The 26,229-nt window shown below is 40.0% G+C and overlaps 1 protein-coding gene across 1 annotated transcript; it reads left to right on the top strand.

Annotated features, from left to right (window-relative positions):
- The first annotated feature begins 2,371 nt into the window (after window positions 1-2,371).
- On the top strand, window positions 2,372-25,201 carry cntn3a.2 (contactin 3a, tandem duplicate 2). Its single transcript, XM_028409778.1, has 22 exons — window positions 2,372-2,426; window positions 3,015-3,150; window positions 5,923-6,098; window positions 7,293-7,388; window positions 7,570-7,773; window positions 8,624-8,726; window positions 9,079-9,263; window positions 10,263-10,399; window positions 11,680-11,809; window positions 12,228-12,378; window positions 12,537-12,664; window positions 13,879-14,048; window positions 15,269-15,386; window positions 19,049-19,207; window positions 20,288-20,437; window positions 20,535-20,605; window positions 21,155-21,389; window positions 21,882-21,991; window positions 23,010-23,196; window positions 23,428-23,540; window positions 23,680-23,848; window positions 25,104-25,201. Exons 1-22 carry the CDS (start codon window positions 2,372-2,374, stop codon window positions 25,199-25,201), a joined length of 3,081 nt encoding a protein of 1,026 aa, XP_028265579.1.
- Window positions 25,202-26,229: the final 1,028 nt, after the last annotated feature.

The raw sequence follows: 26,229 nt of genomic DNA, 5'->3' as shown, positions 1-26,229 counted from the left end.
AAAAAGGAGCACCGTGATCTGCCCTCCCAACTGCAGCCGGTTCCTCCACACTGAGCAGTCTGAGTATTGTGGGGAGGCTTGCATTGAGACATAGACACTACTTTTTTGTGTTTTTTTTTAAATAAGGAGTTGCCATTCTTTTCTTTGTTAAAGTGATGCAGTTAGTCACATACTGGTATTTTAGCCTCTGACTGCTTCCTGTATGTTTTTTTTTTTACCTGGTGTGATAGCACACTGCAGCCTGGCTTCACATCACACATCAGCGCTGACATTTGTAGCTTTGCCTACAGGCCAAGAAGACCAATTCATTTTATGGCTAAATCAGCTTTGAGTGTTTTTTTCATGCGTATTACTTGTATACACTCTCTGATGAAATGTAAATCGAACATGTATTCATGTGTCATCAAGGACTTTCCTCCAAAGATATTTGAATGCAAAAAAAAAAACTTAAGCAAACCTTGAAATGTAAGAGGGGGGCTTTATGTTTCCTGAGATAGATGCAGACGCACACACACACATGCACCACTTTATTCACCTGGTAATTGCATACTTGTATGCTACAATGTTATTTGTGATGAATGCAGCTCAGGCCTTCAAACTCAGTACACTCCCACTTTTCCAGCTGGGCTGTTTGTTCAACCAGCGTGTAATCTTCATTCAGGCAGAGTGGGAAGGAGATGGTAGATATTGTGTTTATGCTTTTTCTATTAACCCAGTAGTGTGTCAGTTCAGGTTGGCCCCCTCCTTGAGAGTGACAGTGATTCCCTGTCAACCTTCCTTCATCAGTCGTTATCCATGAGTGCAAGATGAGAATGTGTTTGAACACCTTTCTGTGTGTGTGTGGGCACTTGTGTGTCTGTGTAGAAAAAAATCCCTCACACATGTAACTCTTCAGTAATGATTTATTATAAATAACAGGAACACACAGTGTAAGCTGTTACAGTGTGCAACCCCGGACAAAACCCTATTAAAATGAAAACCATAACATGCAAAGTCGACAGTAGTGTAATACCCACTGTACCTTTCACACACCAATCCTCAGTGCTGAGGTGCCAGCAGTTTATAGCTATGCTGTGGGCCTATCACTGAGGTATGGCATGCAGGACTCTTCTTGAAAGGAAGCGTACCAATCCAATTTTGCCGACTTTGGGGGAAGAAAAAGGACCCAAGCAAACATGAAAGGTAGAGAAGAAAATCCTGGCTGAGACCCCACGTGTTTGATTTGACATCCAGGCAGCTGACAAACAATTAGACCCTCCATAAGTAGTGCTCTGAACCTGGCTCGCCTCGGGATTAGGCCACAAATGAGACGCACGTCACGGCTTATGTCTACTAAATGGAAAGTGAGTGTATACGTATGAGTTTGTGGAGGCTGGCTGGCTGTTATATGTGTTGTACATGGTGAGAAAGCAAGTGTGTTGTTGTGTAGGTGTGTGACATTCAGCGGATTCGTGTTATTATCTGTCCCTGCCCTTAAAATATCTTGAGCACCTCTTAGTGAAATTTGTGTTTTGTGTTTTATGTGCGTGAAGACCAGCTTATTCATATGTAGCTTACATGCTGCAGGTGCAAAATAAAGTACACAAATCTGCATATGCTCTGCACATGTGTGCGTGTGTGTGTGTATGAAAGTCTTCTTGCTTAACTGCCATGTCCGCCATTGTGTGTATGTTTGACATTTCATAATTGCATCATTACTCGCTCAGTCTCCTCCTGCAAGAAGCGGGTGCATCGCAATTTGCAACACATGCTACAAGCAGACAGACTCTTGCCCTTGATTATGGACCTGGGTGGAATGGCTTCCTCATCAGGCTGTCTTGATTCACCCCAGCATGTGGGAAGACACATACTGCTGTGGGTGAATCTAATTGATTGGATGGCACCCAATTCCCAGGTCCAAGTCTCCTCAGGCAGCCAGAGAGTGAATCCGTCCAAGTGAAGGATGAACTTAGGCGTTGGTCGCTCCCCTAATAGATTGGCATGGACTTCCTCCCATATGCCTCTGGTATCACCCTCAGACATCTCTGGGTACAAGTTGGCCACACCACAGGGCACACAGTGACATTGCCTGGATCTTCATGGATTAGAAATGTGAGAATGGTCAGAAGAAATAAGACACAATAATCTGCACTTTCACATTTATTTTTAATTATATTCCCACTACTTGTTCTGTCTTCTCCTGATACATTATTAAAAAGCACGAGGTTGAAAGTGGGATAAAAATGTCAAGATTTGCAGAGTTTGGTATTTTACAACAAATTTCTCATTTCAACAGGTCAAGCTCCCCTCTCTCTCTCTCCCTTTTCGGTGAACACAAGTGCCATTTCAAAGCTTATTGGATGAAAGTCTCATTTACCCTTGGCTGCCAAAGATGACGTTGCCATGGAAACAGCTTCTACTGTTATCAATCATAGACTGTCTGACAGGTAAACCACCTTTTTATGTGAGTAATGATTTTTTTTCACATTTGGACATTTACAGTTGCCAGATGATAGGTGACATGCCAAAAAAATCATGTCAGAGATGATAGGTTGGCCCAGGTTTAAAGGAACACTCCTCAGTATTGACTACCATTCACGAAACGGACACAATGCTCTCAATCTTCTTCTTCTTTCCACTGTGATTGTAACCTGATGGAGAGACATTTTCTTTTATACTCTTTTCTCTGCCGCTTTTAAGTAATTTCAGCTGCTTTCCATTCTGTTAAAATTGACCAAGAAGAAACATAAAAAAGCTCTCTTCTACAGTCACAGCAAATAGAAAAATACAAATTAAATTCGTGAGTAATTTGTAAGTGATGAAAAAAATTGTTGGGATCATGTTTACGTATAGTTGCGTTTTTTTTAATCCCTGGAACAATTTCAGCTTACAATGCCGTTGAAATGGCTGTTTATTTCCACTTTCCACCATCACCATGTGATTTGCCAAAGTACAACAGAGGATAATGGAAGTTTGACTCTTTGAAAATGGTCCTTTTTTCCTTTTCTACATGCTGTTATCTTTTTTGCAAACAGATTGTCTTGACAGTGGCTCATACCATGGTCCTCGATGGAGAATGGAGCCAGGTGACTTGTTTATTCCTGTTGACTCTATAGAAGAAGAAGCTACTTTGACCTGTGATGCTAAAGGAACACCTCCTCCTCAGTACAGGTAAGAACACTTTTACTTTAAGGAGTATGAAGAAAAATACAGTTCATTAATCCTGGTTTTCATAATGTTAAAGTTTGACTATGCAGCATCATAATTAGCAGTTAACTTGCACTTTCTCCCAGCTCCTCTCGCTGTCATCCCTGAAATTATTTTCAGAACTGTCATTGTCAAAGGAAGACCTTGTGTAATGTAAAATACTCTGATCAGTGGGTGAAACATAATAGCTGGGTGCATGGAGACATAATCAGCTACAGTTTATGAAAATAAGTTTGAAACGATGAGCAGTACTTTTATAAAAAACAGCATATTTTCATTGCAGTTTAAAAAAAAATAAAATGGACAAAACCAGGTATAGTATAAAAGCCAGTATAGTCTTCATGTGGGAAAGGAAGGGGGTTTTTCTTCTGTTCATTTTCGCCACATTAGACCAAAATGCATACAGACACTCTGAGCAGTGGTGTCATTATTCGCTAATTCCTATTGACTACTGCCAATCTGCCTCTTGTCTCACCAGATAGTATCCTAGTGACACACGTGTAGCATCTTAATGATCGTCTCTTTAAAAAAAATAACACCAGGAGACCAATGCAGGTTGCTAGACACCAGTTGGCGTCAACAGGCATTGATTACAAGTGTCTTTGCTGTTCAGCGTCGGAATTACTGCAGCACAGCGAGCACAGATGAGCCCAATGATAGTGGTGTGGAGTACGTTCGCTCATTATTTCAGGCGTTTCACAGTCCCCACCTCAGACCAGGTATTTCCATGTACTGATTAAAGGTGAGATGAGCATGTTTAACACTGTGTCTTGTCAGGCTAGCTGTGCGAGGCTCTGCATGCCCTCAGCACCTCTCTGGATCCTCTCTTGAAGTGTAAATGGGCTCACACGGCTCCCTCCCCCCTTCTTCTTTTTCCCTTTCCTCTGCCACTCCTGTCACTCACAGGGATATGAGACTTCCATAGTAAGCACACAGCAACCCACAGAAGAGACCCTGATCTTATATAGAAATGCATCTGCTTAATGGCAGGTGATAAAAGCGATGCTATATTAAACAGAAGGTGACTTGTCTAACCTTTACATGACCTGAGGTTTTAAATCCTGTGGTTCTGGAGTGCAGGACCTTACGGAAAACCAGAGTTTCTCTGTGGTCATATGTCCATACAGCATGTGTTCATAAAATGAGTTTCAAGCTGAGTAATTCAGTTTTTTTCAGTCGCTATTCAATCACCTGCGCTATGTTCATGGCACCCCTGAACAGCAGAGGCACTTCAGAACAGGTCAGAAAGAGGTGAAAACAGTGAACCAGGATAAAGAGCACGTGTCACTACTCTATCCAATTGTTGTATGTATTCATTGTGGAGCCGTAAGACATAGCAGGGTTAATCTCAATATACACTGTCACAAAGCTGTCAAGTGTAAGTATCTAGAATGTGGCAACAAACACTCATCAACATTCAGCGATGTGAATACATTCTTTAAGAAATTATTTTGAAGGTTAGACTTGAAAGCTTTTGGAAAGGTGGCTATTATTGCCCCTGCGTCTTTCATTTCCACTTAAGGAAAGCAAAACAGAAGAATAGGGCTGACTGAAAGAAATAGTTATTTTCTGTGCTCAGAGAAAAATGATGGAACATTCTTGAAAAGTGCTCTGTCCTTGAACCCATCCGTGCTCAGTTTTGAATAGCATGTAAAAAGAGATGGAGTGTTTCAGTGGCAGAGAATGAAACAGAAATATTTTCTTATATTAACAATTAATAGGACTTGTATGAATCAATAAATTAACCTTGTGTTGTTAAGAGTTCTTTGAGGTGCCTCATTTATTTGATGGTACAATCTGAACCTGCTGCGTAAAGTATTATTTTTTTTGAATTCCCATGCCTGTTAACTGTGGGAAGATGTAAGTGAGAACGAGTTTAAAAGGCATCCATTGTTACATCAGCTCAGTGTTACCTCTTGCCAAACGCTAATGTTTTGTGAAGTCTAATGAGAAGTCAAAGGTGGAGTAATGTCACATTATGTAAATATAATGTGACAGAGAAGAGGTGATTATGGTTAGACTGATGATAATATCTAGGATGGCTTCTAAAACCTTTATCTTCCGCTCGCCTTAAATAGCAGAGGACAGCTTTGTGTATGATACTCTAAGATTAAAATTTAATGATCCCTGTGGGGAAAAATGGGATAGCTGCAGCAGCAAGAAGTGCTGGAGCTAAATAAAGAAGAGAAGAATAAAAACAGAAAGAAAACATAAGTAAGAAATTTGCATACACATAACCAACATCTGTTAGCTAAACAATGGACTGCTGTATGGACATTGCAGTATTATGAATGTAAAAAAAAATGTAAGAAAAAAAAAAAATTTAAAGTGACAGTTCACCAGAAAATTGAATATATATTGAATATATTGAATATATTGAATATATATATATATATATATATATATATATATATATATATATATATATATATATATATATATATATATATATATATATATTCAATATATTCAATATATATTCAATTTTCTGGTGAACTGTCACTTTAAATTTGGCATGCACATGACTATATTCTGGTATTTACATGGCAGGACCAGAAAGCTGCTTATTTAGCCTGGAAAAAAAAATCACACTTTACACATTATATTTTTTACTCCGAGTGAGTTACCACAGTGAGCTGTGTTCTCCGCTCACCTCCTGTCAGACCACCTTGGTTTGTTAGAAAGAAATGGACAGCGCATTTTTGCCAGCGTCTGATGGTGTCTTTGCCCTCACAGATGGTCATTGAATGGGAGTCTCATAAATCTGGGCCTGGATCGTCGGCGGCGTCTGTCTGGGGGCAACCTCATTATAAGCAGTCTGGACCGCTACCAGGATGTAGGGATGTACCAGTGTATGGCCTACAACACTGTAGGAGCCATCCTCAGCAGGAGAGCGAGTCTGCTGTTTGCCTGTAAGTTGTACTTTTTACTAAGAAAAAGGCGTGGAATCGTAACCGCACTTTACTGCAAATATTGCTGATGCACACCAAGTGTGAGCATGGGGGTATTTGCAGTATTTATTAATGTGCTACAACTTTTTTTGTGAGGCTTCATTAAATGTTAATGGAACATAGGAATGGTGTGAGTGTGATGAGCGCGCATTTACATGCAAACACAGGTCTACTTCACTTCTGTGTGTTGTTTTCCTCTGTTGAAAAATGATTATATGTACTGTGGTAGTCAACCAAAGTGGTGTTTGAGGAATGTCTTAATAAGCACTGAAGCCTGAAGATAACACTATGTGTACAGCGTTAGTACTGTTACAACAAGAAAGCAGGAGTAATGCGAGCAAATAAAAGCTACAGTGCAGGCATAGCCCTGTATTTCACAGGCACTACCATAAGAACAAGCTTGCACATATGCACATACATATGAATTTCTTTCACATCACATATTTGTTTGTGGAAAAATTTCAAATAAATGTATTTATATACCGTTCATTAAGGTTTGCTATCGTGCAGCTCTCGAAAGAATATCTTTTCACACCTTCACTTGTGATTTCTGGCCATGGTTTTTTTAGACAAGCTTTATAGAAGTTCACTGCTGAAAGTTGTGGTGCCGAAAAAAACTCAGTAATGACATTAAAAAAAAGAATATTTTCACAACGAGTCAGAAATATTGCCTTGCTTACACCAGATAAGATAGAAGCCTGTTTGCACCTTCAAATGAAAATAGTCCCCCAGTGAAAACATGTTCAAGATAACTGCATGGCAAATAAGTGGGAAAGCATTATTATTATGTCTCAGAAATATTTGGATGGGGTGCTGCAGAATAATAATAAGTAGTGTCTACTTGTGTACCCACTTTTTCAACTATTTCCTGTGTTTTAAGTCCTTGCAGCTGCTCCCATCATGTCATTACAGTTTTCTTAAACAGCCTCATTCCCACATTAGAAAATTAATATCTAACATCTTATTTCTGTGTGAACTCTCTTTTCTCTCACCCAGTCCTCTTTCTTTCCCTCTCTTGGGCATTTGCCGTGCAATTCCCATTACAGTTTTCTTCAGGGGTTGTGTCAGTGTCTTGCTGAAAGCTTTTACTCAGCTCAGCTCCCTTGACATGTGAGTTCCTGTGGTGATCTTTTTTGTTTTATTTTTCCCCCTCAGACTTAGATCATTTCAAAGTTCACACCAGAAGCGCAGTGTCAGTCCGAGAGGGACAAGGAGTGGTGTTGCTTTGTGGAACGCCCACTTCCTCAGGAGGTAAACCCTCAGTCTTCTTCATCTTAACCCCAGACACTGTAGTGTAGAGTTTTGTTTTGACAAAGTATAAAACATTATCTCAGTGCTTAGCCGTCATATAATCACATCTAATTCTCTTAATCACGTTAATTATCATGCTGTGTCAGTGATCGGCTTACCTGCATCTTTGTTTGTCTTATAGACCTCACTTATGCATGGGTCTTCAATGAGTACCCGTACTTTGTTCAGCAAGACAATCGGCGTTTCGTCTCCCAGCAGACAGGAAACCTTTATATTGCCAAGGTGGAGCCCTCTGATGTCGGTAACTACACTTGTGTGGTGATGAACAGCATCACAAAGGGCAAGGTCCATAGCTCACCAACGTCTCTGATCCTCAGGACAGACGGTAAGACCCAGCTTATGGCTGACAAGTACGTCTGTCAGCCTTGTATTCGAGACCTCTCATTTTAAGGTAGCTTTAATCATCGTGCCAGCATGAGTGCTCTTTGTCCTGTTGTGCCTCACTGTGGTTGAGTCACCGAGTGCTAATGCTTGTAAGTAAATAGTTGTTCCTCAATGTAGGCCAGCAAACAAAGCACCCAAATCTCCTCTTTGCTGACTTTGCTGTCTTATAATTCGCATTCCCTTTAAAAGCTTTCCCTATGCTTTTACATGAATTCTTAGGCCTGTTCTCAGTGGCCCGTTGTTCTATTCTCTTTTATACTTTCATAGAAAGAGTGAATAAAGATTGCCTTCAGAATGAATTAAACATAAGTCATACGTCACTGGACCATTACATTGAGTGTTCTGGTGGCTCAACCAGTTAGTTTCCACTCAGTGTACTGTACATGTAGCTGCATAAATTTAAATCCCATTGCATCATGTTCTGAGCCTGATCTTGACTGTCTTCCCTGAATACTGATATAAACAATGAAACACCCTAGGTTGGGAAACTACCCACTCAAGCTTTGAAATAATAGATAAAAAAATCACTGGCTGAAAAAAGATTTCACATATTCTCCACCAAGAAGACTTTTAAATTATTCTTAGCTGCTATTTCACTACACTCCAGTGGCCGTACACTTAAGTGATGTACTACTTTGAGTTTACCCATGAGAGAATGTTTGCTCATGTGTCTTGTATTTCTCCTCTGTTGGTTTTACGGTGCTATTGTTTGGTCCATAATGCCAGCCATATTGCTTGTAAGTCATGAATAATGGAAGAACTGAGCAAGTTCTTTTGCTTGCTCTTCATAGGAGTGATGGGTGAATACGAGCCGAAAATAGAAGTTAATTTCCCAGACAATGTACCCGCCGCAAAAGGATCAACAGTTACGCTGGAGTGTTTCGCCCTTGGGAAGTAAGCTAGATTTCTTGAAGCCTGTTTTCAATCTTCTGCAGTCTTTCATTCCAAACAAGAAACCTCCGGGTTTCAGTATAGTAAAGTTAGTGTGGCAATTATATTTCTTAGAGTGTGGCATCACGCTGTGATTGGTCTGAAAGCCATGTGAGACTGTTTTTTGTGTTGTTGGATTAGGTTAGGGTTAGGGTTAAGTCTAAAATTGTTCATCTGCCACACACACACACAAAGTATGCTTTAACACCCCATCAAGCACCTTATTGCCTGATTGTTGTCTGCAACCTGGGTGACAACAAATATTTAAGTTTAAAGGAATCGCAATGAAGAGGTTGACTTCTTATATCTCTTCCAGTCCTGTCCCAGAAATCACCTGGAGGAGGGCTAATGGTGTCCCATTCCCTAGCAAAGTCAAAATGAAGTACTCCAATGCTGTGCTGGAGATCCCGAGTTTTCAACAGGATGACACAGGAGGATACGAGTGTGTGGCTGAGAACAAGATGGGAAAGAACACAGCTACTGGTCGGCTGGCTTTTTATGGTACTGTGGGCTCTTTTACTTCTTTAGACTTGTCATAATAGTTAATATTCAAGTCACAGAAAAGGTCAAGAGTCAAAAGAAGTATTTAAATTATTTACTATTGAATGCTCTTAATCAGATCAGAATCAGAATTCCCCATGTTTATCCCTGAGGGGAGGAATTCTTTTTTGTTACAGACATTTTTCCAACCAAGGGGTGAAAGATGGCATAGAAAAGCTAATAGCCATTGAAAGGTGTCTGTAAATTTGTCTGTGTGTTCATTTACGATACACAACTTGGGGTTGTTTTCATATAATTACAATTAAGGTAGATGTAAACATAAGGTCATTTAAGAAGTATTATATTTATCTACCCTGGGACAACTGATTAAAGAACAATGTCAATTTTTTTGTGTTTTTTTTTAAATGCTCTGATTTTAACAGGTCTTATAAACACAGTCTCTGCCTTCTTCCTGTTAATAAACACTGTTGGTTTTAATTTTGCTGTAGTTATTACATCTCGGATTCTCAGCTTGCTTCAGTTGCTGTGTTTCACTGTGAATTTGTGAAAGATGACACTTGTGAAATTGGAATTGACAGTATGTACAGTGCCTGCGAAGTGAGCTGTGCTTATTATGAGCATAGCACTCTAGCCATGAAATTTCCTGAAAAGCTGTAAATAAGGATGAGGTGCAGGGAGAGGTGTGCTGGAGAGGACACAGGCAGAGGTTAAATTTATTATATACAGAATTAAGGTGACAGGTTTGGTGGTGGGTGTTGAGGTCCACCACTCTTCACCAGTCATGACAGCTTCCAGCTTTGTTGTCTTGTTTGTTAATGTTAATCTTAGGTTGCCACAGGCTGCTGACATGTTTTTGTAATGAAACGATGTTTATTTGCTTAATTTCCACTGATTTGACCTGCCAACCAATGCATGCATTCCTTTGAACTATTTTGGGATGAGACACCACTTCTTTCTCAGAAACTGTCCTTTTCACTGAAGGATGTTTCTGTGTCCTAGCCAAGCCCCAGTGGATCCAGACCATGAAGGACACAGCCCTGGCCATAGAGGAGAGACTTTACTGGGAGTGTAGAGCAAATGGCAAGCCCAAACCCACTTACACGTGGCTGAAGAACGGCCAACAGCTCCTCTCAGAGGTAAATGACTGCCTGTCTTCTGCCACCTACAAAGGTTTTATTTTAAAGACTTAATCTTCAGCTTCAGTTCATCTGTTCATTCTAGAAAGCCCCAGCGTAAAAACACATTTTTTTTTCAAAATGCAATTTAGAGTGAGATGAGAAGAGAATGCAAACAAGGTGTGTCTGTGATGAGACATAGATGTAACTGTCTCTCATTCTACTTTACCTTAGCAGATTACACAGTCTTAGTGAGTGGATCAGTGTAGTGCCCATGAGACTGGTGGTTTTTCATTATTTATGTTGCACATTTAAGCCCCTTGAGATTTAGGGACTTGAAATGTATTGAATATATATATAGCAGCATACCTTAACCCAGATGATCCGAGAAGTACATACACATGGCCTGTGATTTAAAGCTAGCTGACTTCAACAATTTTTACTGCTTAGGGTGAGGCGTACTTCTTCTGAATTAAACTGCCTGTATTAAAATACATTTTTATTTTTAATAAGGAAACTGTTGCGATTTTATACTTGGTTTAGTTCTTTAACTTTTTACCATGAAAGATGAAATAATACGTTTTTAGCTTCATATGTACAATAAATGGCTATTGATGAAAAGTACTTCCCTGAACCCAAAGCATTTTCAGGGCATTTGTTTTGCTCCTGTCACATTTATAGTCACTGTGGGCTCATTTTTCACTGCAATATGAAGTCCTGCACAATCATGGCTAGAAGAAGAGAGAACTCAGGCTTGACACATTTTAACTTGTCACAGTTAAAATGCTGAATTTCTTTAATTATTAATCTTTAGAAGACTGTATGTAAGTGGAGATGCAGACACCAATAGTGTTAATTATGTACAGATATTTAGTTGTCATTTTGTCCTGCAGAGGCAACAGTCCTGAATGTAAAGTTTATCATGACAGCTGGTTACAAGTGCTGAGAAGTGCAGTGTTGTGTGTATTTTATGGAATGTTGTAGTTTACTGTTGGGAAATTTGTAATTGCAACATGTAAAGATGATGTTTCATGTTTCATCTAAAATGTTTGAGCCACATGATGCATTCAGGGACCACTGGAAAGAGGTAAGTCTGGTGGCTGTGACATATTTACTGGTATTTGGACACAGCTGACAGTGGGGAAAAAACAACTGCTAGCAGCGACAAGATAGTAAGAAAATAAACAGGGTCAGATTGGGAAAACAAAAACCTGATTTGATCACATCGACAGTGGCTCACAGTTTACTGGACACAACTTACCTCCCTCAATGATGGCTTTGTTTTATCCTGTTCCTCACAGGACAGAATCCATGTGGAGGATGGAGTCCTGTCAGTGTCAGTGTTGACATTATCTGATGCTGGCATGTACCAGTGTGTGGCTGAGAATAAACATGGCGTCATATATTTTGCTGCTGAACTAATGGTTTTAGGTAAGATGGCATTTATCATGTTCTTAAATCCTCAAATCATTGTTGCCAAAGAATCTTAAAGGTCATCTTACTGTCATTTTTAAAGGTTGTCTGGATTAGTGGATAATGGGGTCACAAAAGATGGTTTTGTGTGGTCAAACACATTTAAATATTTTTCTCCTTCATGATACCTTTAACTTTGTTGTTGTTGTGTGGGGGACACTATGATAGATAAGGAATGTTTTACTGCAAAACAAGCTTAAAACTATTATTTAATCCTCAGAAAACCTTTTTACACTAACATAATGGATTGAAGATCGCCATCTATTTGATTCTTTTACAAACATTTAAAACGTCTCTCTTCATCAAATGATTCTGTCAAACTGAAGCTGTGAGATTTGCTGCAGTCCTGCACTAAAGTTTATTGTTTCCCCACCAGCCTCTCCTCCAGACTTCACAGGGAACGTCCTCAGAGCTTTGCTCAAAGCCAAGGCAGGAACTACAGTGACTCTGGAATGTAAACCCCAGGCCTATCCCATCGCCAGCATTTTATGGAAGAAAGGAAACCTGCCCATCCACACCAATGACAGGTTGGAACTGCCAGTCACTGTGCAAATTTTCAAAGGATTGGCTCTGTCTAAACCTAATTTAGTCTAATCAACGTTGTGCTCACTCATGTCCATGGTTATGGTTCAAATCAAGAAACAGGTGATTACATGCTACCCTTTGTGTTTGTACACCCCTATAGGATCACACTTTCCCCAGATGGAACACTGAGGCTTGCCAACGTGAGCAAGTCTGATGCAGGCAGCTATACATGCTTCGCTAGGAATAGATTTGGCATGTCAAGTACAACTGGAAGGCTCCTTGTTACTGGTAAGCTGTGCTGTTAAATTGCAGACTGTTGTGCACTCCACTTAGTAAGCAGAATTTATTGCTCAGTATGGATTAACACAAGAGAGAGAGAGCTACTGTACCGCAAGCACTCGGGTCAATAACTGGTGGGTAGAAAACATAAACACACTTTAAGTTTTGCTCTGCGGTTTGTCAGAACTTCGTGAAGTTTCTATTCAGGAGGGACTGAGCACAGAATTGTTTGTAGGGTGGTAACGTTTACTCAGTTCAGTGGAACTTCAGCTTTCAGTTTAGTTTGATTGAGCTGTTTTATCTGGCTGCTTTCTGCAACAACTGCAATAATGCACTGAGAAGGTGTTTGACAAAATGCTTAATCATTTCCCTCAAAGCAGTTGAAACAACAAATTTACTGCAGCAAATGAAAGTACTCTGCATGTTGGCTATGACACCCTTAGTGAGGTGGTATTATAGATGAGTTGTGTTTACGATGGAGTGATAGTTGAGTGTTCTCTGAGTTTCTTATTGGTTTTATTAATGTGCTGAATGATATTGTCTGCCACTGTAACTGCCCAAGGCCAGTGATTTTTTTTTTATATTACTAGATTATTTTTCACAGCCATAATGCAGTCAGCGACAAAGCCCTGACCCAGACATTGATTAGCACTAGCTTAGGAAGTGTGGCCACACTTTTTTTTACGTGTGATGTTTTATCCCTCTATGTAAGGTAAGATGTAAGAGTGAAAATCCTCTTCCTTTGTGTTCTTTATTGTATTCCTGAAGATTCATTATCTTGACTTTTGAAGCACAGAAGGCTTAGCCGAATGATTGCTATAGTAGACTTTAAAGCAGCGCCCCTTGTTTTTTTCTACTTGATGCAAAGACCGGCCCATTACATAAAGTTACCCTGATCCCCAGCGTATTGTAATTGCTATCAGGATTTCAGAAGATTATGCAAGCAGTGTCACGCTGAAGTATTACGCCACTTTAGTGATGGCAGGCTTCATGTTATCGCAGATTATTTGACTTTCATGACTTCCTATAATATCAGAAACACTGCTGTCTAGGTGTGACTCAGTGTATTACGGTGCGTGTTGTTGTGCACAAGTATTGCATCCAGTGTGTGCTTCTGTTTCAGAACAGCAACAAAGGACGGCTCATCTCCTTGCAATAAAATACCTCATGCTCCATGTCAGATTGACAACCTCTCCTTTGCACAATGCTTTTTTCTTGGGCAGATCCAACCAGAATCATCCAGGGGCCAGTGGACATGGAGATCATTGTGGGCGAGAGCATTGTGTTACCCTGCCAGGTCACCAGTGACCCCGTCCTTGATGTTTCCTTCTCCTGGGCCTTCAATGGACAGCTCATCGCCAAGGGAGACGGTCACTTTGAGCTAGTGGGCGGGGTGAGTGACCCTCAGTCGTACGTTTTTAGAATGTGCGAATGGGCAGTTGGCACCTCTTCCTATCTTGCTTCCCTCCATCCCTGCCATTAGTTAAAAGGGACAGCTTGTGGTCAGACTCCATGTTTTTTCTTGGAGAGATTTACTGTGGCTAGTTTTGCTGCAGTTGGTGTGAGACCATCCCTTTTTGCAAGTCTCCTTGGAGCCAGAATAAGCTGTGGGAATGTAAAAAAAAAGTCCTATTAGATCATCCAGAACCCCGAAGATTGCAATTGTGTTTTTTGTGAATGGAAACATGACAGTCACTGTGTCAAAATAGACATCCTACATTAAAATCCTCTTGTAGGTAATGCACAGGTTTCTCAGATGTTTTGACAGGTTGTCATCGTTTTGAGTACACTGCCTTTACTGTAGCTCAGCCTTCTGATGTAATCTATTTTTTAATACTCTGGTTGGCCTAGAATTCTCCTCAAATTCTTGCTTTGACATGGCCTGCCGCTCAGCCTCTTGTAACAGGAAGGGAATACACATTATTAGAGGCGTCTTTTTGAGTAATCAAAGCATGGCACAGACCCAAATAACAAAACACTTCCTTCACACCCTTCAAGATTAACCATTCTTCTTGTGTGTGTGTGTGTGTGTGTGTGTGTGTGTGTGTGTGTGTGTGTTTGACTGACAATATTCTTATCTGCAAAGAGACTCCTCTCCCAGAAATGCTAGGATGTCCCCAGTCCAAAGAGATTATCAACTTAACTTTGCTGCTTCAGGGAATTTAATTTCCATAATTAAACCACATTGGCTCTGCTGCCACGTTTTCCTGCCAATGCCAAGAGAATGATTTCAACACTAATTTACTATTTGCTGCTTACGGGTGTCCTCTCAGATGAGGGCCTTTTTCTTTCTCTCCAATCAAACAAAAAAAAATTCCTGCCGAACTCAGTAGTAATAGCCTAGTCTTTGAAGGTCAGAGTGATGACCTCTGAAAAAAAACATGTGTAAGAGCCAAGACCTTGTCGGACACAAAAAACTGCTTACAATTTCATACACATTTTATGAATCCACACATTCTTCTCAGCTGATTTTCCCCCTGTAAAGTCCCAGCTAAATAAATACAGGATCTGCTATTTACTGCACCTTATATATGCTTCGCTTCATTCTTTAATAAGCCATCACAAGGTCTGTTATCTTTCATGCTACATAAAGCTTTCTTTCCTCTTTGGTAGAGAACAGCAGGCGATCTGATGATCAGGAACATTCAGCTTTACCACGCGGGCAAATATATCTGTGTGGTGGACACGGATGTGGAGAGCCTGTCAGCCGTGGCTGTATTGATTGTGAAAGGTAAGAAAACCTCCTCTCTGCTCTGCAGTCACTAATTAAACCAAAGCTTACAGCCATGGTTGTTTAATGAGTTGGTTTTGTAAAAAAAACACCAGGATAAATTAGAAATTAACTGTAAAGGGGGAGTAAAATACAAATCAAGCTGTGCTGAAGTCATTACATAGAAAATGCAGACCTTTAGGTTGTGTAATATTTACTTACATTTTCTTTAATTCTTTTTTTGCTATTTTTTTCTATCAAATGTATACTATATGTTGACTTTCTGGATGTTTGTGGAAGCAAAAAATGTCACAAAAATGAATACATTTTAATGACTGACCAATTTTCAATATTGTAGCTTGACAGTGCAGTGTTTAGATGTCTGTCTGTGCTCAGTTGTCGAGATCTACATTTGGGGAGAACAGAGCAACTTGCGTTGCATTGCATGTGGTGTGAGGAGGGCTGTTTCTGGTTCAGATCGATACGCCAAATAACCCAGCAAATTGACGCTACACGAATATGTTAAATGTCAGATGTGGTGAGGGATGATTTTGGTGTCAAGATTTGAAAAGGTTGGATCCATATCTTTATCTTGTAAGGGATACCCACCAATGATTCAGCTTGGCACGTTGAAAATCTGGAGCACTCCTTTCCAAATGGCTGAGGACTAAGTGGAAACAAGCCGAAGCAGCATGAAGGCCAGGGAAATGGATGAGGCCGATACTGACTGCAGTCAAACTTACAGACTGTGCATTATTTACACTTCCTGCTCATGGCAGCTGTCATGGATGTCTCATTGTTTGGATCAAATGGCTTCGATGTTGTGCTGTAAAGAATGAGGCTGGATGAAAAAAAACAGTAAGGGAGGATAACAATTCTTTATCACTATAAACATGTCAATTGGAGTATTATGATCTAAGTAGGGCAGGCATTGTGCTGTATGGATACCCCTTTGCTCTCTTTATACCTGCAGCACCAAAAACAGAATATGAATCACCAAAAAATGATTGTGCTTCAAAATTAATGTTTACGTAGTGAGATGGAGTGGGGTTTTTTTTTCCTCCGGTTGTTCATGGGCCTCCTCAAATATTGTCAGTAAAATGTAGACTTGCAGAAAATTGGCATTGTAGCTGATATTGAAGACATTACTACAAAGCCAGTTCAGCTGCATCAGTGTGGCAGCTTTGCTGTAGCTGGTGAAGATGCAACTGTTTTACCAGCTTTACCCCATAGTTTGCACCTCAAAGTTATCAGTTGTAACATATTCAGTTGATTTCAATTTGTTATGATTAATCAACGAAACAACAACAATACTACTAACATTTAAAAGAAGTGTAATCATTTTACATTTTCGTGTAGGTGGCTCATACATGCTGCTCTGCTGTTTGTGGCTTATGCAGAAATTGTGAAGTCAATACATTTTGTACTGTATCTGTTGTGGGTAATTAAAAATTTCAAAGTCAGCACTGTCTGTGGAAAAAGGACAGAATGTTTAGCAGTCTTTTCTTTGCCTCCTTGGGGCCCAGGTTATGGATGATCACACTAAAGGCATTTTGTCAGACCTTGCTGACTTGCAATATTTAATTACCCGAAACGCAGATACCAGAAAAATTATTGAACGTTTAAAGAGTTGAACTGCATGTAATAAGAGCTGTATAACTTGTATACTCCTCGCTTTGGACACAAACTTATCAATCATCAATTTCATCTGCTATTATGTTAGCAGTTAGCTATTCATTTTTTTCCTTCTCCATTAAAGGTTTCAGTATTTGCCCATTTACAGGAAGCATACATTTTTACATTTTTTAATCTACAAGAAATAGAAATTTTCAGTTTTTCTTGAATTATATTATTTCCTGGACATGTAGGTTAAGATATTTACCAGTTTTTCTAAAGGCTTTTATTTTTGTAGTTGCATGTAACCTGTAAGAGACTCAGAATCTAGTTTCCCTCAGTGACTACATATACATGTTAAAAAGTATTATTTTATTGTCAAGACAATGGGATTAATGCCGTCAACACCATGAGATTATGTCATTGCGAGTGCAGGAGCACAATTATGATCATACTCTGCTGCTCTGATTGTTGTTTTTATGTGCAATAGACATGCTATTGCAATCATGTATATTAGCCTGCTCAATAGTTTTGCAGGCAATCCTGTTGTGCTCTTTTCCTCTCGCAGCCCTGAAGGTCAATGATAATCACTCCTGACACAAAGACTCTTGAGTGATGATCCTGGTTCTTGTTTCTTTTTACAATGGCAGTGAAAAAAATGTTGCAGATGCCACTTCATGATGCCTCACAAACACTCCACTGGGTGGTGATGGTGGTTATGGAGAAGGTCATTGTATAGGGATAACATCATGGTCATTAACATTCAAACCACTTGGTGCGCACTCATGGTTGTTTGACAGTTGTGCCATCATCATTATCCTGGGAGGTGTAGAGATCCACCTTGCCACAGACAGTACAACACGGCACAGGTATAATCACTATGGTTTCATCACGGTTGGTTAGTTTCACTTCTAACATGTGTCACGGCACATTTTACAAATGTGGCTAGTATTTCATTCAGATCAAAATAACATTAATGTGCCTGTAAATACAGACAGATATTAATTTTCTCTGTGCCAAGTTCATAATAAAAGCTCAGATAGACTGTCCATATTAATAACAGATTCTTTGAACACCCTGGAGATGCTGACAGCACCCTCCTTCCTCAAGCCAGTGAAATATAATTAAGAGGATAAGGAATTGATCCTTGATCGTGTGTCCCATTAATATGTATTAATGAGACCAGTGTATTAAATTTTTTTTTTAATCAAGACTTGCTAATGGGTTTTACACAGATCAATATCTCTTAAGCCAGGGTTTTAATGCCATGGCCAAATGTATGAGTTCAGAGCTTTTGTAAACAAATAGTCCAGTGGTTCATTAGTGTATATTCCTATACATATACCACAGACATACTACACAAACAATACTCACAAAACCATTTGTTTTTGTTTCCAGAACATTGATTGATCACTGAAATAATAATTTAATGTTTAAATAATTAGAATATTTTACCTCAGATTAGAAAACACTTCAGAACTGTGAGTAGTGTGAGCAGAGCTAGAGGCGTTATTATTCTGTTCTCTGTCTCACAGCTCTCTAGTGGTCTATTATTTCTGATGAGCCGACACGTTCATTAGAACAGGAAACAGTAGATGAGGCCAAACTAAAACATCACACCGCTTAATTGGTGGGATAATGAAAATAAATGATAAAACTTTAGTTCTTGGGGGCAGCAAGTCCTTTTTCATCTTTTACCTTTTAATTTGACTCTTTGCATCTACTTATGTCTGCTGTTTCATCGATCAATTACCAGGAGGACTATGAAAGGGAAGGATTACAAGTTGGGTGAACATTGGAGGATAAATCTTGAATTAACTTTTAATTCCTTTTGAAGGGCATTACTCCCTCCCAACTGAAAGCTTTTCTCTGGAATTTAAGATCGAATAAAGGCAATATAGCGATATCCTTTCAGTGGATGTGTGTCTTTTATGCAAATATATGTGCCGCTCATGATTTCCTTGCAGAATGTGTGAGCATACACATTCCCATCCGTGTTCTGTTGCATCGTCTGTGCCTCTGCATGTGTGAATGCCTCACAGTGTCCTATGTTCCTGTGATTGAGCCAGGCCCCCCCAGCCCTCCAGACTCTGTGACGGTGGAGGAGGTGACAGACAGTACAGCGCAACTGGCATGGAGCCCCGGCAGGGACAACGGCAGCCCCATCACCAATTACCTCATTCAGACCAGAACTCCCTTCACTGTGGGCTGGCAGAGGGTTAACACAGGTACACAGCACTTGAAGAAGTTTTCCCCTTATTGCACATGTGATGATATTTTAAATAAGTCACTGATCCCCACAAGGAAGTTCTGATATTTCTCCTCCCCGCTGGGCAGAGAGGTCAGAGTGTAGGGTCAGCTGCAGAATGAGGACTCTGAAGATAGAAGAGACTCAGGGGGTAACTCAAGAGGCCTAGAGGTCATTGCTGCTGCCTTTATGTTGTTTCATTTAAACCACTTTCTGACCTTCTAAAAAAACAGTGTCTTTTTCATCTGCTTCTGGTTCTAAAGGTTGAATATATACATACATACAGTATATTTCTTTGGCAAAATCACTCTGCAAAGAGGAAGTCAATTTTCTTTGACACTTAACCATAGTTAGCTCATTAAGGCTCATTTTTTTAGTTCACTCTGCTGTAGTGCACATTTTACACAATGATCCAAAATACATTTAGCTTCCAAAGACAGATGTGGATATTTTACTTAGAAATTAGCAGAGAATAAAACCAAAGTCTCATCTGAGAGAAAACAATGAACACCACCAGAGGGTAACACAATTTTAAATGATTTCCAAGGCAATACAAGACTGTATATAAATATAAATTAATTCTTCTGGTATCACCTATATGTGCTGTATTGAAGCTCAGAGTGTTGGTCATGGCCATTAGCATCTAGGTAGTTCCTGACTGTAACTAATAATAATCTCTCTATTAATTTTGCTTTCAGTTACACCCTTAATACGCATAATTTAAGACCTGTAACTGAGTTTTTGTAGCATGCTTTAAGCATGTTTATTTCTGCTGTAAAGTTGAGGTCTAGGAAGATTGACTCATCCCTCACTCTCAGTCTCAAGTGGCCTAACAAGGATCTTTTGGCCATATTTCTCAGCCCTGGAGATTATGGCTTGCTTCAAACATGTGCTGCTGCTGCCCCAAAGTCTCAATAAAATGTTGATCATATTTTAAGCTAACGTTGTACACAGCAGTGCAATAACAGTCATGCCTTACCTCACAATCAAAGCTCACCTAATATTAGTATCATTTATTTAACTTTATAACCTTTGTGTGTATAATGTTTTCTGTTTCCAGTCCCTGAAGTCATCGATGGGAGCACACTGACAGCCACTGTTGTAGACCTCAATGCCTGGGTCGAGTATGAGTTTCGCGTACTGGCTAAAAACAGTGTTGGGGTGGGAGAACCCAGCCCTGTGTCTGTCAAGACCAGGACAGAGGATGCAGGTACAGTGGATTTATTACAGTTTTTTCTGCAGTTTCTTTTTGCTCCGTTTAATAAGTGGTTTTATGTGGAGGTGTAAACTGGGTCTGTGTTTTGTAGTCCCGGATGCAGCACCAGGTGATGTGGGTGGAGGCGGTGGAAGCAGATCTGAACTGGTCATCACGTGGGAGGTAAGTCATCGGTCTTATGTTCCCGTCTGCTTTTCACAGTATAGTCTAGGCTGTTTTTTTCCTTGATTTGAGGTGCTTAATATTACTTACCGAATCAAAGCACCTGTGCTGTTGGGCTTGTGGGTGCCATAAATTTGGGGTCAATTGAAGTCTGGCACCCCTGTCACTCTTAATTCATCGTAAAGAGCCTGCTTGTAAGTAGCAGTATCGATGTAAACAACACAACACAGATTTTGTTATTATTTCTTTTGAGGCTTGGATCTGTGATAAATTGTTGTTAAGCCAGAAAAGTGAAGAATAATGTCATTAGGTGCTGAGCTATTGACTTTTTCATTTCATTAAATGCAGAAAAACTTTTCGTTTCAAAAGCTGCACAGATGTCCTATAATGAGTGTAGATATTTTAATGGCATTTTACTGCTCGTTTCTTTCTGCCAGGTGGGTAAAAGCAATGTGCTTCTTTTGGCACTGTGATGAGCCCGGCGGTGGCGTGAACGAGAGTGGTTTGTATATGTTTTAATATCACTATAGTTTTGTGTTTCACTCTCAGCCTGTTCCTGAAGAACTACAGAATGGTGAGAGCTTTGGTTACATCATTGCTTTCCGCGCCTTTGGAGAAGTTAGCTGGACTCATGTGGCCACCTCTGCCCCTGGTGCATCGCGCTATGTATACCGCAACGACAGCATCGCGCCCTTTTCTCCATTTCATGTTAAGGTTGGCACTTACAACAGCAAAGGACAGGGTCCCTTCAGCCCCGTGGTCACCATCTACTCTGCAGAGATAGGTAAGGGATTGAATGCGAGTGGGGTCTTTGCAAAGCTGCAAAGCTTTTTCTGCTTTTGAAAAGGACAGAGATCAGGAAAGTGGTTTCTTTGCATCCTGTAAGTGCCTGATATATTGAGGAAATTTAAGGAAACACACAAGAAATTTTCCCCCCAAAAAAAGTACAGAAAAGGTAGGAAAAGGGTCACTATGCAACACATTTATGTAAGAATTGTCAGTTTGCCTAATGTCACTACTCTTTTCAATAGCTGTGCCAAAGAAAAAACCTGTTGGCATTTAGATCCATGCTGCCTCTTAGCATGCTGAGAGGGGGTCACTGTGGTGTAGTGTTAGTCTATTTACCAGCAGCACCTGTGTGTGATGATTAATCTGAGTCGAGATCACCGAGAATGCTGTGCAGTTATAAATGTAAAAATTGAAGAGATTTGCCGTGCTCCTCTCTGTGCTGTTGGAAGATGGCAGCAGTGCTCAGTCTCCTATTGTCTGTTTTCAGAGCCAAGTGGGATGCCAGTGGGAGTTTGGGCCAGAAGTGTCTCAGCCTCTGAGATTGAGGTGAATTGGCAGGCTCTTTCCTTCACCCCTGAAAGGGTTCTGGGCTATGAGGTACATTTTACTCTTGTAAATGGAAATAGAAATCACACACAACACAATTCAAATGCTTGTCATCACCCGTGTTGTTCCTCAGAGCCATCACTTCCAAACTCTGCGTCACCATGGAAATGGCTGTTTCAGTTGGGCGACTGGTATCGCCAAAATTATACAGTTCTTTGTACCAACACGACAGGAAAACATGTCATAGCTTTCTCAAGTGAACAAAAGAAAATTGCCTGTCCACATGCCTTTTCATGTAGCTGTTATTTACGGGATATCATAATACAGACTTCCATGATAGCAATACTAAATCAGACCTCATGTCAAAACCCCAAGAAAAGCCTCACTAGAAATGAAAAGCTTGTAGCAGTATCATTAGGGTTCAAGTAGTTGTAGTTTCTTTTTATTCTCTAAATAAAAAAGAAAATATTGCATTAAATTTATAAAAACCCCAAAACAGTTAATTATGTTCCATCTTACCTTCAAAAACTAGGACAGCATGATTGCTTTGTCTGTTTGTGCCTGGCTGAATGATCAGGGTGATCAAAGCACTTTAATCTGAGATGTTGTTGTTATTCTTTTATGCAATAAAACCAAACTTGTTTCAGTATTTCCCTCTGGGAAAGTATCTTTTGTGCCACTTCATATCTGAATTATCTCAGTAATGTCAACATCAGACACAGGAAGGAAGAATGACACAGAAGTGAAGAAGTGCAAGATGGATTCTATTTGGCTGATGGTTAGGAAGATTAGCGACATGTTTATCACCTTCATAACATTGACTTATTTCCACCCTAATTTTTTTGCCATTCTTTCACAGTCCGAGGATTTGTTTTGCCAGATCAGCTATCTAGGAAGAAAACTATGCTCTCTCTTCAGAGTATGCATCCCGAGGCCATTATTTAAAAAACACTTTTCTCACGAGACATGAGAAACAACACATGCTTATACTGTGCCATGTGTGTTAAAAAATATATCAACCACAGCCATATTTCACAAAGAACTTAATAATGCTGCCTGTCCCATATAGGTGGTGTACTGGGAAGACGACACTAAACCAGAGACCATGGGGAAGGTGCGAGTGCCTTGGAACCAAACCTCAGTCACAGTGAGTGGTTTGGCAGGAAATACACAGTATTTCCTAACAGTCAGCGCCTTCAACACAGCAGGCACCGGCCCATTCCTCCCTGCAATCAATGTCACCACAAAAAAGCCTCGTAAGTGTCAGCACACAATACTGCAGCACAGGCGTTTGATTCTGTAACCTCACTGATTATAAAAGGTGTAAACTGAAGGGTTTCAATTAAGGTTATTCTTAGCTGCAATGTCGAAGAATGTTAATATGTGTCAGGAACACACTCAAGAATTGAAAGTGTGATAATTCTATTGATGTAATAGTATTAATAAATGTACGGTATATAAAAATAAATTGTCTTTATATCATGCAGCGCCAGCCCAACCACCGCTGAATGTTGAATGGACCCTAATTGGTTCTCACCTGTCTCTTTACTGGGAACCTGTGGTGGCGATGGAGTCAGAGTCAGAAGTTACAGGCTATCAAGTGAGTTCTACTTTCTCAGTGTGCCTCGCAGTAACGTGTTTGTTCCTGAGTGAAAATGTGGACCTTTCTTTTCAGCTGTCAGGCTGTATGAATGCATATTTACAACATGTCACCCAACTTGTGTCTGTCCTCTGCCCAGCTGTCATACAGACGACAAAGACACAAAGAGGTAAACACAATCACAACTACAAACTCCACAGCGGAGCTGATCCTCCCCGAGGACGACGATGACTACATTATCCGCGTTCAGACGCTAAGTGAAGGAGGACTGGGCCCGGCATCAGACCCCATACGAATCCACCAACTAAGTAAGCTCGGCATTTTAAAGTGATAGTGGTTAAAAATAGAAAGCACCAGAAATAAATCTGGCTTGCTGCTCTGCTGTTGAAATATGCTGATGCTCCTGTTTTCTGGAGACACTCGGGAAAATGTCAAAATTTGACAACTGAATTCAGAGAGACCCCAACCTCTCAGATCTTCTATTTTTTTATTATTTACCTCTTTCTGCAAATAAAGTCACTTAACACTTTTTAAATTTGACAGGGACATTTTGTCCTCTGTTGACTCACCATTACTCATGTCCCCAGCCACCCCCATCGAGCTCTTCTGGGCTTATAGTTTGCTGAAATATGCAGCGCCATCCATCTCTGTCGCAGACTCGCTCTTTTACTAGATGCTATTACTTGTCCTGTGGGACTCCAGGGGGGCTCCTTTACTGCTATAAATGCTGCTTTGCATTGTTAAAGTTCTTTGTTGAATCCCTGAAAACAGCAGTTAAGAGAGATAGAATTCAACGCTGGCTTTTTCTTTTACATTTCAAAAATTGAAAATAGGCTACCCCCCCCCCAGAGAGCTTATGGATAACTGAAATTAAAGACATTAGCAGGGAAAACAGAACACTTTGTTTATACCACCTGTTATATTTGATATTTTCCTCCTGGAGATTATGAGAAGAGCTAATCTACTCACTTATCAGAATCTGGTGAGAACATTATTATGTTTTAAGTATCCCTCATATTTCATTTTATTATTAACCCCTTTTATTCTGAACAGGAATCCCATCTAGACACACTCAGATCTGACAGTTGTCTTCAGTGGATAGGGATATAATCTGTATTCACTCCTGGGTCAAATGACTCCACTGGTTGCAGCTCCAGTCAGCTGCAGTGCCAACATGACACATGTGTAAACGTCATTATCTTAGCCACAAATATCTCAGCACACACATGTCATTCACAAGTAAAAGAGATCACTAGTTAACATTGTCACTGGTCTCCATGTTACCTTGTTTACTTTCTGGCACCACAATCTTAACCCCCCAATAACAGGAAGACAGTTGTCTCCTACCATTGTAGAAGGAGTCACTTTTTTTACCCACTTCTGAAAAAACACATCTTCAATCTAATTGTAATATAAAAATGGGTTTCCAGCTAGAATGTCTAGAACTCGCCTTATTTTGACTGCCTATGTTACAAAGAATATGTGAGAGCTAAAACTTCAGCTGAAGTGTTGGTGCTGCAGCAAATTTTTTTATAATTATTTTTTTTAAATTTTGTGTTCCAGGTATGAGTGCCCGCGGCTCCAGAGCCTGGAGTGTGGACATCTCCCCCCTCTCCCTGCTCCTCACCATCGCAATATCTACATTCAGGTCAACATTGTGACACAATGACAGACTCGGATCTGTTTTTTAACATTAAGTATTGGTATCTCTTTTTTTTTCTTTAATTTGTGAAGTGGCCAAGTTTTTTGTCTATTTTCTGGAACATGTTATTTTGCAAGTATAAAGCAGCGCGAGAGCGGAGCGTGCTGTCAGACACTCAACAGTAAAAGCTTGCTTATTTTCTACATAGGTCTGTTTTGACATTTTTGCCGGTTGGTAACAATGCTTCATATCAGCTTTTTTTTTAACTCAGTGATACTCAATGATACAGATGCCTTACTTCCATTCATGTGCCAAAGTAGTTTACGCCTTCTTGTTTTCTTGCTAAAATAACTACATGCTTTCCTCAACATTTTACTCCTCTTATTATTAAGGTCTTGATGCAGATGGTCCTGATGAAACATTTTTTTTTTGTATTTCTGAATTTTCCTCTTCACAAGTAAATCAGAGTAGGATCACGTTCATTCACCTGTGCCCGTGCCTTTGGAGATTCTAGTAACAGCGTCACTCACAGACACTGCTCCGTAGTGCTTCTGAACATACACAGCCATTTTGATCTTTACTTGCGCTGGTTGTCTCCCACGTGAAACTCATAAAGCAACTCATAGTGTTAGTGTTCTAAACTGAATGTACCAGAAGAGCTCCTTACAGTTTTAATGCCTCACGCCTTGTTATAGGCTACTGAATGATGGATTGGATTTTACTCTGCATTTGCTTGTATACAGCGGAGGAGCACAACTTTCAGAGTATTTCCTTTTCCCAATGCAGCCAACATGTCTCATTCAACAAGGCTGGTCACACCTGCACATGATGCAGACCCTGAACTGAGACAAGGCTGAAATAAATATATGCTACATGAGACAAAATTGTATACAGTAAGTTCACATCCCTACTAATTGGAAATTTATGACAATTCTATTGACAATTTTTGTAATGTTAATTAATTGATTAATTGCATTACTTTCATGTCAGCATGTTAGGCGTTAATTTGAGTTCCAAAATTTATAAATGCGTGAGGCTCACTCTGTA

Source organism: Parambassis ranga, chromosome 7 (genome assembly GCF_900634625.1).
Source record: "Parambassis ranga chromosome 7, fParRan2.1, whole genome shotgun sequence".
Classification (NCBI taxonomy): Eukaryota; Metazoa; Chordata; class Actinopteri; family Ambassidae; genus Parambassis; species Parambassis ranga.
This window is presented reverse-complemented; position numbering and strand designations above follow the sequence as displayed.

Excerpts from the sequence above, each read along its gene's own strand:
- cntn3a.2 (XM_028409778.1), top strand. The coding sequence starts at position 2,372 with ATGACGTTGCCATGGAAACAGCTTCTACTGTTATCAATCATAGACTGT. Across the intron at positions 19,208-20,287 it reads CTGGCAGAGGGTTAACACAG|TCCCTGAAGTCATCGATGGG; the intron begins GTACACAGCACT and ends TTCTGTTTCCAG. Across the intron at positions 23,541-23,679 it reads CAGAAGTTACAGGCTATCAA|CTGTCATACAGACGACAAAG; the intron begins GTGAGTTCTACT and ends TCCTCTGCCCAG.